At 35.6% G+C, this 18,441-nt stretch overlaps 1 protein-coding gene across 2 annotated transcripts; it reads right to left on the bottom strand.

Moving 5' to 3' along the window:
- Nucleotides 1-1,720: 1,720 nt before the first annotated feature.
- On the bottom strand, nucleotides 1,721-17,710 carry LOC108748618 (putative uncharacterized protein DDB_G0271606). 2 transcript variants are annotated; one of them, XM_018486865.1, is made up of 2 exons: nucleotides 17,641-17,710; nucleotides 1,721-4,661 (listed from the first exon to the last, which is right to left on the bottom strand). In XM_018486865.1, exons 1-2 carry the CDS (start codon nucleotides 17,647-17,649, stop codon nucleotides 2,829-2,831), a joined length of 1,842 nt encoding a protein of 613 aa, XP_018342367.1. In that variant the 5' UTR covers nucleotides 17,650-17,710; the 3' UTR covers nucleotides 1,721-2,828. The 2 variants fall into 2 exon arrangements, with proteins under 2 accessions (XP_018342367.1, XP_018342368.1); XM_018486866.1 differs by lacking the exon at nucleotides 17,641-17,710 and having other exon boundaries at nucleotides 1,721-4,670.
- Between the last annotated feature and the right edge of the window lie 731 nt (nucleotides 17,711-18,441).

Raw genomic sequence — 18,441 nt, 5'->3', positions numbered from 1 at the left:
ATATATATATATATGTTTTAATAAAGTTTTTATAATTTTACAATTCTTGATTTACGAAATAAAACGACCGCTTTTAAACAAATTAGTTTATTAACATTTATACACAAAAGTTCGCACAATCCAGCATCAGATAAATTATAAGCAAATTATATCGAGATTATATCTAACGCTATCTTATATTTTATTTTAATGTTATTTTAATTTTAATGTTACGTTCAGTCGCGCAAGCCACAGCTAGCGCTTGTAAAGAACTCGCATTTATGAACGAATCACCATCAACTTTCGCTCACGCAGTCACTCTCGCCGAAGGTGCATCGCATCCAACATCAATTTCAGTTTCGAGACAAAGCTTAAATCTTTAATCAAGGCGGATTTATCGTTACTCAGCGCAATGCTAAAGATTTATGTAGCGTTACATGTAATAACGCTCGAACATCAAATCGAACTAATAAATAGCGTTACGGAAATAATTCATGCAGATGTTATCAGATTTATTATAGAGAGAATTTAGGAGAAAGAGAATAGCAAAATTTATTCTTTTCAACGCAAATAAAAAAAAATTGCATATCATGCAGGAGATAACGAGAAAAATTCTAATGATCTTTTCGTTTGGTGATTATAATGATACCGAAAAGATGTGATACTTGATAAATGAATGTGATTACTTATAAGTTTAAATAAATTTTTAGTAAGACAAGAGAGATGCCGATGTCCCACGAGATTCGCCGATTCGCCCGCCGGGTGAAATCACGGATCTGTGCCAAACGTTTGTGAAATTGAGGACATACACGTATGCGAGTATACACGCGAGAGATGTGTCTCTCGCGTCGGCGGCTTCCTCGTCGGTATTGTGTGGTACCCGCCGGGGAAAGTTTATTTACAGTCGAAGAAGCATTTTCAATCCCGATGCGCGGCTCGATGCACGACTTCGCGAGACCCCTGATCCTGAACGAGCTCTCCGTGTGTGTACCTTTGTATGCATTAATGCATGTATGTGTGCGTCTTGTTAAAACTAATTCGAACAATATACACACGGGCTATATTGTAAAACGTCAGCGCTAATCAATAGAGTTTTGATCTTTGATGAACTTGGATTTGGCCTTTTCCCCAGGGAAATTTGACTGTGAAAGCAATTATGCGAATTACACAGTTGGAAAATTTATGTTCAATTTAACACATCTTTACGTGTGTCTCCCAAACGGTCTACTTTTTTTGTGTTAATTTAACATAAGATGAATAAGTTAGAAAGTAACACACATATTGTATAAAAAAAAATTAACACAGGAAAGGTAATAATAGTGACACAATTTATAACAAACTATAGAGAAGCTTTTTTTCCGTAAAATTAATATAAGTATTAAATTTACACGTGTTTTATTTATTTAAAATGTACATTTTCTCATGTTACTTATATTTTAGAATTTACATTTTAAAATATATTATTTTTATCATCTTATACGTTATTTTATTTATCCACTTATAAATTGTGTTACTTTGCCAGTAAGAAATATTGGATAACAATTTAATAAAAAATATTTAAATAATATATAATTATATTATATTAAATTAACACTTGAATGTATTAAAAATTCCACACAACTTTTAAGAACTCGAACGGATTGTGTTTCCAACACAAATACAAAATATCTTTTACTGTGTATATTATACGAAATTTAATATTTTTTAGAATATAAATATTACAAATAATCCGTTAGGTGCACATATTAGTAGTAGAAATTTGGCATAAGCGATAATATATAACATTATGGAGCTATTTAACTTGACAAAATATTGTAAATGGCTTTGGGAAATTTGCGAGCCGAGACTAAATTACGAGATATTTTTCTTTCTTAAACTTAATTATGGTCAAATCCAAGTGAAACGTAATAACTAATACGAGTCCGGCGAGATTTTCGCCTTCTTTCGTATCATGTGTCAAGCGCATAGATTAATCCTTCTCCTGTTAAAATCATAAATATGCTTATTGCTACGGTTACGTTTTATGATTACGTGCTTCTTCGCGTTCTCTGCCGTTGAGAGTGGTCTTGCTATTATCAACGAAACTGGCAGTACTCACGTCGCGGGCGCCGTATCAAGAATGGAAGAGAAAATCGAAATGGGTAAGGAAGTGGAGTTGGAGTCACACAATTATGTACAGTGTTTACGTCGCAAATTAAATGCGAACTTGCGTAATCGGGTACGCCGTTACATTGGCAGGCCCTTGTTGTAAAATACATACAATCGTAATTAATACCATTATATTCTCGCTAAGAGAATAACTTCCTCGTTATGCCAATTCTTTTCCCCTCCCTGAAGCCGCTATTCTATTATGTTTGTCTCACGCATCTATCGTCGAAATATGACGGAGAGTAAAATTTCGCGGAGGTAACTCACCGAGGGCAAAACGATTCGCAACGATTCGATTTCACTTGGATATTGGTATTCAAGGTTACTATCGTCATGACTCGTGTATACGTACTATTGAACTTACCAAGTCATCCTGGGTCCTCTCGCGAGCTATAAATAACTATGTTCTCTATGTGTACGTGTATATATATGTATGTATATGTGTATGTATTGACTTTGTCATCAATGTACGTGTATATCAATGCCATCGAAGGTTTGAGAAATTAAAGGACTTATGTAAGAATAGGAATGAAGATAGAAAGAAGCGTATGAGGATCGTAAGAAACAAGCATGAGAGGAAGATCGAAGAGACAGAGGGACAGAGAGAAAAAGAGAGAGCTCGATTTCACCGTGCTAATATCGTCTTGTAGTGATTTTACACGACTCGTCGAAGTTTTACATCGATACGTTTATCTGCCTATTCACGCGCTGCCCAATTTGCCGCGATTATTCGTAATATATTGATAGTTCTTGTTGTGTGTGGGCAACGCGCCAACATTCAACGCTAGTACCTTAGACACGATGTTGAGGTCCTCGCCACCTTGGCCCTGTACATTTCCTAAATCGCCAGCGACTCCCGACTGATAAAGCAAACGCTGGATTTGCTTGGCGGGCGTTTGTGCTCTTGGAGTCTGCTTGAACTGCAAATAAGGATTATAAACGAACGTATTAGGGTTCCTTGGTATCACGTTAAAATTGACCGCGTTCCTCGACGGAGGCGGTTGCTTATTATCCAGATTAAAACCGAAATTGCCGACTGCATTAAAGGCCTCCTGTCTGTTAAATCTGGTGGCCGGTGCTACGGGTGGCTGGAAGTCACCCGTGGTAGAAAATGAAACGAAATTCTGTTGCAATCGCTGCTGATGCTGAAGTTGGGGCTGTGGTTGCTGAAGTTGGGGCTGTGGTTGTTGAAGTTGGACTTGTGATTGAGGTTGCTGACGGAACTGTTGGAAATGTAACTGCTCCTGATAGTTCGTGCGGAATAATGGAGGCGCTGCGACGCTGGGAACTTCTAGAGATAAGCTTGGTTGAAGATGAATGGTAGATTCCAGAGGTGGCTGAAGCGACAATACGTTCGATTGTTCGAAGACGTGCGGTTTCTGCAGCAATGGAAACTGATTGTGCTGATGCAAACGATAAATCCTCTGCTCCTCCAGTTGCTTCAAACGCTGCTCCTCCAATTGTTTGATTTTAGTCTGCTCCTCCAAGTGTTTGATTCTAGCCTGTTCTTGAAGATATAACTGCTGCTGCTGCTGCTGCTGCTGTTGTTGCTGCTGCTGCTTCTGTCTCAGCTGCTGTTCATAAAGTTGACGTTGCCTGATGAGAAACTGCGTTTGTTGGATCTGTTGTTGTTGCAACTCCACCAGCTGTTGCTCCAGTAATTTCTGCTTGAACTCCAACTGTTCCTGAAGAGTCAGAGCCTGTCCATCGCCTGATTGTCTGTAAATTGGCACAACGCTCTTCGGTATACCAAGTTCATCCTGTTGCACCGTAAAGGCCGCTACCAGAGGCGCCTGGAGTATTTTCACTTCCTCCGCCTTAAATTTTTCCTTATTAGCGCTAAAAGACGAAGTAACATTGCCAAGCGGAACTGTTGGACTAGATGCGGTCGGTTTTGGTGCGATTAACGCACTGGCGCTGGTAATTCCGCTGCTGGCGCTTTGCACCAAGCTCTCTGATAATTGCGTAATCGGTTTCAGCGTGATACTATCAATCTTACTAACCGTAGGCAAACTCGCGGAAGTTTTCTTTATTTCCAGCGAATCCTCTATAGATTCAGTTCGAGGCGTTGTACTTTTATCTGACGGACCCACGTTCTGCACGTGGTAGCTTCTGGCATCGTCGTGACTCGCCTTTTCTATCATCCCCGACGAACTCGAGGAAACGTACCTCTTTGACTCGAGAAAGCTCGAATTTTGCAGTTTCTCCTCATTGAGGGTTTCCTCATCTCCTGGAAAATTATCGAATGAAAAGGAACCTTTCGGTATCACGCCAATGTTCTTATTTAGATTCTTCTTCACTACTTCATCGAAAGATTTTTCAATGGTCGTAATGAGCGTTTTTTCGTCTTCATCCTTTCGGTGCTCCGCAGATTCAGCTTCTAGTTCCGTCAGCGCTTTCAGCAACGCTTGCCGCAAGTTTTTGTCGAGTTTTACTGGAGGCGGTGGAATTTCGAGAGTCTTAGCTGAGGTTTCAGATTTCTGAGACCTAGCCAGACTGAGGCAGGCTGCTGCTACTAAAATTGTTATGGCTACCTGCAACATTATAATAAAATATGAGACAATAGTCAGTATTACGTAAATGACGTTTATTAATAATTATATTAAGTCTCGATACTTTTTTTAATTGTGCAATTACGCTAAATTGTTGTAGCAAAATTTGCCTCTATAAATCGCTAATAGATCGATTTCTTCGATTACTATCGAAGTCTTTAAATGCATCATTAGGGAAGAGATAAACCAGTAGCAAAATTGATTAAATGCGATGATATTGACGAGATTTTGATGACACAAAAATGGACATTTATTACTGGGTTTCACCATATTGATTCGAGAGAGATTGAAAGCTAAAGCCTCTATCCGCCTCAGTCTATCTCTCTGAGTCCCGTTATAAAGTAGAAGATTCACAACGGCCCGTAGGCAATTTTCTCCTCCTAAAAACATGGTAAACACGTACCTATGGCTTTCGAGCCGTATAAGCGAGACCGGCAATTTGCATATTTTATGTAATTACGCGAGAACACACGTATACATCTGCCGAAAAGACGCGCATGCATAATTAAATTCACACGCATACATGTATATTCTTGGAAAATTGAAAATTGCGTATAGTAACGAGTATAACAGGTGTAGTAAGCTTTTCTTATTATTTTACGGATTATATAAAAGTTTTTTTAATATTATTGTATTATATATATTATAATATATATATAATATTCAAATAGAAAAATACATTTTTAAAATTTTGTCAATCTTCCTGGGCTCGGTTCCAACAACGTAAGATTAATTTTAATTTCGCGGTTTAACTTATTGTTTATTTTTTTTTTAACTCTATTGTAAGAATTAGAAAAAGATGGAGAATAAATTTAACCAAGATTAAAGTTAATCTTACATTGATTATCAAGATTAAGGTTAATCTTACGTTAACTTTAATCTCAGTTTAGCTCATTGTTTATCGTTTTTCTAATTTTTACAAGAAAAAGATAAAGAATAAATAAAACCGAGATTAAAGTTAATCTTACGAATTACTATCCTAATATGTGACAAGTAAAAGCTTTGCTTGTCACACATTAGGATAGTAATTCGATGAGTTAAGAGGTAAAGGAGACGAGTACCGAGGAGGAAGGAAACGATAAACGCGAGAACTCAGCGGGGATTCCATTATGTTTCTGTTGTACTCGAATGCAATTAGAAGCGCGTATCTTTAATTACGCACGTGTATAGAGCATATGTGCGGCTCTTGGGAATAAACTTTGATATTTAAGTGGAGAGAAACTCGGATGGATGCCTCAAAGCTTTGTTATATTACTGTAAATAATCGAAATCCAACGCGTTGATGACTATTCATAAAAGCGCCCAAGTTCTTCACGAACGTGCTTCATCTCAACTCTCATAAAATTTTCAAAGTATCTCCAATTTTATTGCGTATACCATTATTGACGAGTAACGTCTAGCACTAATATAATAGCTTTGGGACGTTTCACGTTCTCACGGTATTAAATTATATGAAAGTAAAAGTAAATATATCGAAAGTGCTCAAGAAATTTTCTCCATGCTCCTTTTGTTTTTAAGGTTTTGTGAGAATTGAAGTTAATGATGGACACTCGTTTTTGCGTTACGTTCAATATGCTGTCTTTTGGAGAATGAATAGCGAATAAATTTTTACTATCAATCCATTAACAATAATCATCTTGACTTTGACGCCTATAATTATTTGTTTTCACGCCATCTTAGTAGGTAGTTATCAACGGACAATTTGGGAAAGTGCTGCCTTTGATGATGTTTTTACGTTTAATAGTCACATTTCTTTCGTTTCCATCATAAAGGCACGTGCAGACGATGAATAATATGAGAGACTTTTCGGATCGTGGTAATGTTTGATCATTCATTATCAAGACAGTGTTCGGATGCTATTTTAATCGAAGGATCGCACGATCCGGCGATTTTATGCAGAATTTATTCCAATCGATCTGCAACGTAATCCATCTAGACAGCACGAACGGCTACGCCCTGGAAAGGCCACGAGCTATCTATAGGAAGCGATTTGTGGGTTTTGAACTTTCACCCCGATTACGATTCGTCAAATTGCCGCGGTGGGAGCTTCAGTATGACGCGTCGCATCGAGAAAATTCCGTTTTCGCCGGATCGTAAAACGATGAAGGAGGAGAATAATTATTCAAGAATACTGTCAACCATAACTCCCTGCCAACCATCAATCGGAGAAAATACCTCAGTAAATTTGTCAGCACTAAGCGTTAAGTGTGCGTAAACAAAGAAAAAAAAAAAGAATTAAGCGCTAACCGCGCTGTATTATACACGAGAACTGTACCTCTGACATTTGTAAAGAAAGTTACACCACACCCGCGGAGGAAACAACGGAACGACACGCCGGGTCAACGATGTAAACGTGAAGAATTATTAAATTACGTATTCATCGCGCAACATGCTCGCTTATAAATGCCGGTACTTTTGCCCAGAAGGGGAAAGTCTATTAGACGCCTGTAAACCATCCCGTAATTTACACATAATAAAACGGGGGAAGTGCCACGTTTAACGTTGCTGCTGTGACGCAGCAAAATTGTCCCAAGCCTGTACTCTTCCCTTTGTACGCGTATCTCGCCTAGATGGTTAATTTGACTTCCAAGACAACTTTATGAATCCAATTCTGATTTTAATCTTTATCTGTTTTCCGTGGCTAAACTAGTATACACTTTTCGAACTTAAAGATAAGTATATGTTTTATATTTGGTGAAAGCGAAAAAGAGAGGTCTACTACAGTCTAATGCAGGAATAAAAAAACAGATCTTTTGTATACATGTGCACGCAGAAAAAGGTTTGATTGAATTAACTGGAATTCTGGTGAAAAATGAACGATCCAGAATTCTGATTAAGATCTATTAAAATTTTAGTTAAAATAACCAACATTCAGAATTTCCTGGTTAAATGTATCGTAATTCTAATAGATTTAATCAGAAATCGAGTAGACTTGAGAAAGTCTTGAAAAAGAATGACTCAATTTTTAAACTTTAAAGATGAGAAATTTTACTCTTTAGAGTGACAATTCACTTTAATATTCAATTTCTTTACCTCTAAATAACTTAATCCAGAAGATATCTCTCAGATTACAATGGAGATATCTCCTGGATAAAGTTATTCGCAACTTATGCGAAAGTGAAGAAATAAAAGTTTTCGGCCGGAATCAGACAACGCATTGAAGATTGAAATTGAAAATTGAAAAATTGAAATTTGACCAATCAAAACAAAAAAAGCTAAAATTTCTTTGTCTTTGTTCGTCAAATTTCAATCTTCAATCTCTAATTCCGGCCTTAGAGAATATATAAGGGATGATTGTACCCTTTGAAACTGTTTTTGGGCCGCAAATATTTTTTTAAATTCATCTGTTTACGTAACTTATATGTAAACAAAGTTTCATTAGAATCAGTATTTGACACTTCGAGAGGTTCCCTTGTTCGTAATCTCTTTAGAAATGAGGGTATATTGCGCGAACACGGCGGAGGCGTAAGATCGTTAGAATGTTCATAAGACCTTTTGTTCACTTCGAGTCGCATACACCGAATTATATGCCATCTCCGCGACTATAAACTCGCTGAGCATTGACAGTAAAAATGACGAAGTGGCACGACGCATACCAACAACGGCTAGACAACTTTGGGAACTTTCTAAACTCGTAACAAGCATCCTCCCGATATTATAAGCATATATCCTGTGTTAATCCGACTTCCCATTAATTTCCAGGTCGTATATACAAACGGAAGGGACTTACAGATGTCGTATCTTTTAATAACGACCTGGATGCTAGAACTGATTCACGTCGTGAGTGCTTTTGACGTTGGTTTTACTTTCGAAACTCGTCGACTCTGAGAAGCCCCCGCCTGATAAACAGTCACCGCCGGATTTATAGATACATGTTAAGTAACTCCCCACCGCACGTAATTGCAGAAACGCTAATTAATCAACGACGAAAAAGTCGGAACCCACATAAATATATATATATATATATAAATATATATATGCGCCAGGAAAGAAACTATCATACAAGGAAGACGTTACCCGCGTGAGAGACCGTCCTACAACCGGTTGTTAAAAAGATCTCGGGATTTCATATTTGGCTATCGCGAATCTTTGATTACGGACATTTTCGCGTGGCGAACTCCTGACCCGTCATTTTCCATTGCGGAGATACAACGCGAGTTTCACCGCCTACAAAATAGCTGCAATGCTGAATTGACAACACAAATGCGCGGTAGAAGATAGCAATTGCAAACGAAACCTCGGATTTCGCGTTGTATTAATTTAACATTATCCAACGAGACGAGCCATACATCTCGTTGGATTAAAATTCTGTGCTATAAAAATTAAAATAATATTTGAGTTAATAAAATGTCGATAAAAAGTTTAATTAAGAATCAAAAGTCGTCCCAATTTCGTTCTATCAGATATAGCTTTTAAGTAACATGCGAGCGAAATCGTCAACTGAATGGTTACATAAACAGAACAGATTCAATTAAACACATAATGACAAACATTAACAATTGCAAAGTTAATTGGTTCACGATGATAATCAAATTGAGACAGTCGAGTCTCAATTATTATAATCATTTTCCAGATCTTGACATCTACTAAGTCCTACTTCATTCGGAATGTACTGTGCCATTAAAGTAACCGGTTTTCAAACAATGTAATTAACCTTAAGTCATGTATCACTGGATTCTTATGTCGTGTATTACTAGACATAAATCAATAATAAGTTATAATTAATGGAGCGTTATAGATACACGGAAAAAATAATTTTAATGATATATCTAAAAATTTTTTAAATAGTAAAAAAAAAAACGAAGTAAGAACTAGAAGTTTATACGCAGAACATTAAAAATTCAATTAGATACATATTTGAAAATAATTTTATTGAAAATAAAATTAATTTCAATCTGTATCTTGCTAAATTTTTAGATACTTTAGCAATATAATTTGTTTAATATAAATATAATTAATATCGTTCCACTACAAGTCTCAGAGTCAATAAATGTTTCAAAATAAAGTCGCACAGAAAAAAAATGTTTAATTGAATTAACTGAAATTCTAAGAGTGGAAAATGAACGATTCAGAATTCTGGTAAAATTTACTAGAATTTTAGTAAATTTAACTAAAAAATTCAGTAGACTTAACCAGAATTCTGATCGTTCATCTTCCATCAGAATTCCAATTATTCAACCAAACATTTTTCTCCGTGCTCAACGAAATTTATTAGATTACAAATGAGTCAAAGAGAGCACGTGAATGACAAAAGGGATACCGAGAAACCTGTCGCGTTAATCGAAGAGAAGTTCTTTTCACGCCATGCGCGATCGGAGTAGGGAAACAGCGTGAGAGAACTCGTCACGTTGATCCGGCTCGCAATAGTACTGCTGGAGCGGTGGAAGTAGTCAGAAGATGAGGAAGAAGAAACCTCGAGAGCAGGCGGCACTTTCACTCGGCAGTATGTCGAGGATGCGCAACGCTCGTGAACTTGCTTTACCTCGATGTACTCTTGCCGCGGCGTGACAGGCATTAAGAGACTGCCGTCAGTTACAGACTGCAGCCTCGGCTTTTGTGCTGGATTACGACGAATCGGTTTGACGCAACATCGCCCGAGAGCGGCAACACGCCCGGCCGCATTTTTCTCACCGTATAACATCGACTGCGAAACTTCCTATGAACATATCGAACGCAGGAAAAGCGCGCTTGTAAATTTGCACTAATTATATGCGCACGTAATACAAAATAACAACATTTCCTCGCGTTAAGATAATAGCTCTTCTCACGCTCTTAATGAAAATGCATACGACATATTCTTAAACTCCTGATGTTCTCTTTAATTTTGAACGAATTCTTCAATCTGAGATCTTTTCCTAAAATGTCGAAAAAAAAAAAGGAATCTTTGATTAAGCAACATATTTTCCACTGAATTAATACACTGGAAAAAAAGAGTCTAATAACTAAATATTAAGCGAAATAATTCCAAATAATATATTCGATTAATATAACAAAAAATAATTTTCTAAATATTTAGTAAGTATCATACATATACAATGATATAATCAACCATTTAGTAATACTTACTAAATATTTAGGAAAGTAAAATTATTTTTGGTTATATTAACCGAATATTTGATTAGAATTACTTCACTCAACGTTTCATAACTATTATTAGATTTTTTTTCAGTGTGCTCGTATTAGAAATTATAGTCATTAGAAAATTCCTCAAGACTGTTAATAGTCTCATTACTGGTAAATTTTTAACAGATTCCTGGCAGAATTCTGTTTAAATGTCATTTGCAAAGACGTACTATGTTGGAAATTGCAAAGTTATAATAAGTAATAATGTCCTGAGAAATTTTTTAGAAAAATCGATTCCTAATATAATGTAATCTTATACTACATTGAAGTTTTGATTAAAAAGTCTGAAGAAAAGTTAAGTATATTGTCATTAAATTATCATGATTATCATCATTATGTTTCCGACACAAATTTATTTATCTCAGACTCAGACAAACGACATCCTATAATAAGCAAGGAAAATTGTTAGATTTATGGATTACCTATGATACTCAAGACCTATAATACCCGAGAAGTTAATTCAGATCTGAAGATATACCCTAATCAATTTTGATCTTAGTTGACGATTTCACATCTGACAATCGTGTTATATATCAGCAGAAACAATACGTATAAAAACAAGCAGAAAAGCGCTATTTTCCGTGTTCAAAGTTGTATTTCCCAAGAATTGCGCAACCGATCGATAAAATCTATTTCGTTTTTGACTTATTTTTTCACATGTAATCATCTTCTCTCGTCGTTGGCCTATCACGATGTACTGAGATACCTCATCTCCCACATTTTGAATTTACGGGATACAGAAACGCGGAAATGGGAAACGTGAAAGCGCGTCTCGGCGATGTCACCAAGTATGTACCGATTATACAACGAGTCCTTGGCGTTGAGTAACTCATAAACCTGACATGACAGAGAAGATAAACTGATGCGCTCGAATGCAATTAAACGCGATGCATGTACCGCGGCGCGATAGGCCGTATCATATCGCTCAGAGTGAAAGTCGGAGTCTCCGTCGAAGGACCACGTCTCTACAGAAACAGTTATTTTGGCCCAAGTACAGAAGTATTCATCAATCTAAATTGGTTCGAGGTCGATAATTGGTTAGCCTGTTACTGAGATTTCTATCTCCTCTTCTGAGATTATTGTAGAAACTCCACTATTTTCCTCATGCTTCGACCGTTAGTCTTGAAAGATCATCTACCAGACAAAGGATGCACACAGAAAAAAATATTATTCTATCGCTAAGAAAAATGATTATTCAATTTACTTTCTTCCTTTTAAGTAACAGTTATCTTCAACCAAAAATATTTTCTTGATAATAATCTTAAAATATACTTAAAATATATAGAAATTTTAGAAAAATTGCGTGTTCAAAAAAAATATTTATTTTTTTGAAAAATATTATAAAACTGAGCCAAGAAACTACTTTATAACGAATATAATACGACATATAATAAGCAAATTGAATTTGTTTTAATGTAATAATCTTGATTGAAATATTAGAATTCAGAATATATTTTGAATAAATGTAATGTTTGTGATGAATTTGTGATAAATTTAAAATTGGAATTCTTGAAACACAAGTAATTATTATCTGCAGTATTGTTCTGCGTCCTGGTGAAAATTTTTCTCATAATTTTTATACGAATTGCATTTTTCAGAAATACTCAGAAATATTTGGAAAGTTTACATCTTCTCTCAGAATTTTTCATACAAGTGAATTCTGAAATTTCTCATCCTGTAATTTTTTTAAAATACTTTTAAATTTTTTAGATTTTATAATATTTTATCAGAAATTATACTTACAAAAAATCTTAGAAATTTTATACGATATTTCACAATTAACATGTATGAAAAATTCTGAGAAAAGATGTAGATTTTCTGAGAAATGTTACAATTCGTATAAAAAAATGTGAGAAAGTTATAAAAATATATAGAAATTCTGAAAAATTATATGAAAAATTCTGAGAAAAATTTTCACCAGGGTAATCTCGAGTATTCTACGTCATTACACTTTATACACGTAATCCCAATAATGATACTCGTGATAGATCAAGTCTTTTTGCAATCCGATAAAAAATCAAACTTGGAAAGTTAAGTTCAGGATAGAAGATAGAATTAGCTGTTATCCGCTCGACCAGCGGAGGAAAGCGTGAAAAATCTGTAACATGGGAGTGTCCTCGAGCGGTTAAATGCGATTGTTTCGACGTCGTACATGACCTTATGCGTCACGGGATGAACGCCGATGAAGAATCTACGATCTGAACGAAAGGATGCCGGTGGGTGCGCGACTTTCCACTTTCAACGCGAAAAATCGTCGATTCAACGGACCGCGAAACTGTACGTTCGCGATTATTAAGGAAGCCATTGATTTACAGCGCACGTAAATATCTGGCGTAGTTGGACGGGCAGGATCCGGCCAGATATCGATGCGCCTTATGAAACATCCGGAAACATCGTTCCTATTCAGAGAAGAGGCCACGCAGGTGGAATCTCTGGCTACCGTTACTATTACGTACATGCCGTTCTCGATTAGAAGGTCCCATGCACTTCTAGGCGGCATGGTCGGTTGCTGTTTCGTAAGAACTGGTAAGAAGTGCCTACCGTGTAATACGTTTTATCCGATTTATCTCGTATTCAAGAATGGATCGTTGCATCGTTTCGAAATGAAGGAAGGAGAAGGTGGAAGAGAAGAAGAAAACTTTCTTCCCGCGTGGTTCGAAAAGATGCCATCTGCTTTCGACGGTCATCGAACCCACTGTCTGACACAGGTATCCACACCCATCCCTCCACGTCATCAATCCCTGATATAATTACTTTCTCTTGAAATTCGCGCGCTGTCGATCAGAAGTATTCCGTCGGCATGACCATGCATTAAAATGAAGGATCACAAATAATCTATTCAAGCGAAAGAGATTCTCGAAGATACTTTTTACCGATACGTCGCGTTGATTAGAAAACCTGGATTGGAAAAACTGATCAATTCAAGATATACTCGGAGAAAATTATCATGTGCGTTCATACAATTGTATAGAATTGAACGCAAACCTTTACGATCCATCAAGTCAATTTGATTAGATTGTTTCAGACCGATTCCATTTCTCCGCCGCGCCCTGTGCCGATTTCGAATGAACTCTCACGTATACGCATTTACGATATTATCGATATTTCCCCTGGTCCATTGATCGAACTTATACGAGGAGAGAGCCATATATCGTATGCATTTAGACCGCGACGAGCCTAATATTCTCAATTCGAAAAGTTTCACTATCTTTTTCTCTTTGCCTTTTCTTTTTTATATATACGACATATTCACTTTTTTTCACGGTGCAGCGATCAATCTCGATCGTTTCAAACTAATGACTCGCACGTCGACCTTAAATTTCAACCTACCCGTGAAATCCTAATTCTAATGTTAATTAACGCAACACACGCGACCGTGCTACATGACAACTGGGTCGTTAGAAGTGCATATCCATCAACGTGTGCTTCGCGTGTTTCGCCTTAGCACGATTCGCGAGCAAGTAGAAATTGATCCAGTGGTCCAGACTTGCACCGGAGCACGTCGATTCATTAATGCGATTGGTAATGAGCCTAGTCTTTTTTCTTCCACTTTACGGTGAATTGCCGTAAAGTGGACGCCGACAGGTACGTAAATTGCGGAGACTGCGAGAGGAGATCAACCTCTTTATTCGAATCAGTGACTATAAAATAACTATATTTAGTTTCTGCGTTTTGAATTAATCTTGAAAGCAGTACCGTTATATAGAATGGCCTTAAAAATACGAGGATGAAATTAATGTTTATTAGCGTTTGTCACGAATTTTTACCTGATTAGCGAAAGTTGTTTCCAAAAGCAAAATGATTGATGCTTTAGATTTTAAAATTTGAAGTATTTTATAGACTTCAAAATAGAAAACATTAGTTTTTCAACAAATAAATTAAATATTAATTTTTAAGTCAATATTTTTTTTTAATCTAAAATACATATTTTTATATCAATTTATTTAATATTTATATACAGTATTGATAGATAAAAAGTAGATGAAAAGAGCGAAGAAATTTTTTAATTAACTATATTATTTCTGAATATATTAAAAAGTACAACATAACTGTGCAACAATACATAATAATATAAATAAAAATATAAATAATTGTAAGTAAAATTAGAGAGAGAGAGAGAGAGAGAGAGAGAGAGAGAGAGAGAGAGAGAGAGAGACCTCTTATTCTGTAACTCTTAACGATAGTATAGTATTATTGTTGCATTCTCGTTGCACAAATTTTATACATGATAAAAGAACTACGCGCAACGACAATGTAATGATACTGACATTATTATTAAAAGTTACAGAATAGGGATCGATAAGAATAAATCAGAATAATGAGAAATCCTATTTTCGATCAAAGCGCATGTTTGACAATATTCATATGCAAATGTGCAAATATATTTTGCAGTGCATAAACTGCGTGCTGAATCAATTTGTCGGAGTTGGAACGCAATCGTAAAATGAATAGTTGGAATATCCAGCTTCAAATTACATTATCAATTTACGTTGATCGTCAATTTAATAATGATAATAAGCATCTTGAAAGGCTGCAAAGAACTTATTGCAAAAAATATCAGTCAGGAATCGAATCTGAAGCCTTATTCTAAAAAAATATCATATACGAAAATACCAGGGGAATCTATAATTACAGTATACTATAATATTTTTGTACATTTTCATATGCGATATTGGATCTCATTTTGTGCAGACACGTCTTATCAATTCGACTGGGTATAAGGAGATATTTGCAAATGCATATAAATATTACAAAGCATCACCATCCATTTTGACAAAAAAATAGGATTGTTTCTCTTATTTGATTTACAAATGGAACGTGGCTGATACACAGTATGCTATTTTTCACATTACACGACATCGACAATACGTATTGAATCATAAATTGCTATCGATAACTTTCTACACACAGTAGCGCGTTTTCAATGAAAGTGACAAATTAATATTTGCAGGAAATATTACACACGATGTATACGCTAGCGCGAAAAATCGGGCCAACCAAACAAACGATTCATTATAAATAGCTATCGAAAACTGTTAAATAGAAAAGCGCGTACAATATGTACACTAGCGAATCTGGAAGTCGCGAAACATATGATGGAAGAAGAAAGTGGCCACCGTGAAATGCTCACATCGTGGGTTTCTTCGCAGATAGAAACTCAAGTATCTACTTGAGTATCAATGTGTATACGCATTTAGCACGTATTAGAATTACTTGCGGAAGGACTGCTATCACTGAGTAATAACATTTAATTTTGTCATGTGTGACAACTTTATTAAGTCAGCTTGGATTATCGGTTGCCTCGCTTAACGAAGGAAAAATGAGAAAAGATCTAACGTATATTAGTTTTTTTTGTCGGGATATATCTTAATTGAAACCTGTCGAGACTACTATATCTCCATTACTAATATTCGATTACTTCTTATTCGCTATATGCATTTTTTAAGATCCTTATTTACTCACTATTATCTTAAATGGTGACGTCAGAAGCGAAAAAATACACAATACAAAATTTTGAAAATTGGATTAAAATAAAATTATGTTTCAACAAAACAACACTTACAATCGTTAGAATCGTCTTGCAAAATATATCGGAAACTCCCCCTCTTTTGTTTCGTTAATTAATAAATAACATATCTGGAAATGAATAATGCATAATTAAAAATTAATAAGCTATGTTGACAGATTACAAATAGTCAAATTAATAATACACAGAAATAAATATGGTTTAGTTTTTTTCCAAAACAAAAAAAGAGTTTTTGATATTCATTAAAAATGTCTTTTATATTGATTAAAAATATTATATCAAAAAATATTTCTATTTAAATATAACTTTTGCGAGAATTTTTTTCTCGCTTCTAACGTCACTCAAACTGAGATAACAGTGATGAGGAGACAAGAACTTTAAACTCGTGTCGCACTACGCATTGAAGATCGATGATTATAAGTTGAAGATTAGAATCCAGCCAATTAGAACAAAATGGATTAAAATTAAAATTATCTGCCTGGTTGAATTTTGATCTCTAATCTTCACAATCCTCAGTCTCCAATGCGTAGTGTGACACGGACGTTTAAGATCACATTAGACTACGCATTGGAAATTGCAAATTAAAGATTAGAATTTGGCAAATAATTTTAATTTTAATCCGTTTCGTTCTTGTCAAATTTTAATCTTCAATTGGCAATTTTCAGTCTCTAATGTATACCCAGGGCATCTATCATGGAACAAGGTCGAAATGGATTCCGATAGGAATTATTCAATTATTACTTAGATTTCTATTGTGTTTTCTAAAGAAAACAGAATAATTCCGACATGTTCCATAATAGGTATCCAGATAGCACAAAGAGGATTCAGTCGTATCATCAATTTTGAGTTCATTTTCAAATACGAAAAGAATTCATTTCAGAATTGTTTAGAAAAAGAATTCTTTTTGTGTCTGAAAATGTGTTCTAAATTGATGACATAACAACTGAATTCTTTTTGAACTCTCTGTGCTGTCTGGGTAGTTTGATATAGGCTTCACGACATTACATTTGTATCACCACATAAAATTTTTCCTTGAGTTTTCCTAAATCTCGATCCAATCACTTCGCACTCAACGAGATTGACATTATTCAAGTCACTGTCACTTGGCACGAGAATACGTAATCCACCACCGCGAAGAGAACAGCAAGAATATGATGTTAAAGAAAAAAAAAGGACACATCTTCTTACATCATGGAGCAAGAAGAAATCGATACAGATGTTACGAAGAAACAAAAAAAAAAAGGAGAGAAAATCAAAAGAAAGTTCACTAAGCGGGAAAGCTGATCAGTGAATGAATGGTTTCGTACTCACCAAGCGCATGATGCTGTCTGTGCCCACGCTCGTTCAGTACTCGGCTTTTACTCGGGAAGATGATCTCCTGAATAGGTAGGTAGGTAGTGATAGTCCCTGATTCGCGTTGGAGGTGGGGTCACGTACCCCACCGGTGTTAACACACGGTATGTCTGTATAAGTTACATGTACAGGTGGCAGGTTCACTGTCCACCAGCTGCGTCTCGTCGCTTTCGGTCGTCGCGGATCGGCTCCTTTGAATACCGCTGCGTTCTCGTGACCCATTTTCATCGCGTTCCCGCGCGTTTTGCGAAAGGGAGGGAAATGGGGATAAGTTACTTCAGATGAATACGTGTCACGTGGCTGACATTCGAATACGAGGGTAAATACAATACTTAAATACAGATCTCGCTCTTATTGCACATAATCTTTTTGAAAGAAAATTAACACGAATTGCACCTTTTCAAAACAATATCACTATTATCTAGTTGGCTCGATATATCGATGGCTCGATATATCGATGGTGACAATCTGATGAAAATTTTTCTCAGAATTTTTATATGAATTGGTGGAACATTGAAATACTGAGAAAGTCTTTTCTTTGAATGTTTTATATATGTAAATTTAAAAATACTCTAATTATAAGATTTCTAAGATTTCCCATTCTATAATTTGTAAAGAAATACCTTAAATTTGTTCAGATTTTATAAGATTTCATTACAAATTATAGAATAAGAAATTTTAGATTCTTTTTTAGAATTCACATATATGAAGACTCTTCTAGAAAAAAGTATGTAAACTTTTTCGGTACTTTTAAAAAGT

Source organism: Trachymyrmex septentrionalis, unplaced genomic scaffold (genome assembly GCF_001594115.1).
Source record: "Trachymyrmex septentrionalis isolate Tsep2-gDNA-1 unplaced genomic scaffold, Tsep1.0 scaffold24, whole genome shotgun sequence".
Taxonomy (NCBI): Eukaryota; Metazoa; Arthropoda; class Insecta; order Hymenoptera; family Formicidae; genus Trachymyrmex; species Trachymyrmex septentrionalis.
The sequence above is the reverse complement of the archived record's forward strand: the minus strand, read 5'-3'. Positions and strand labels throughout refer to the sequence as shown.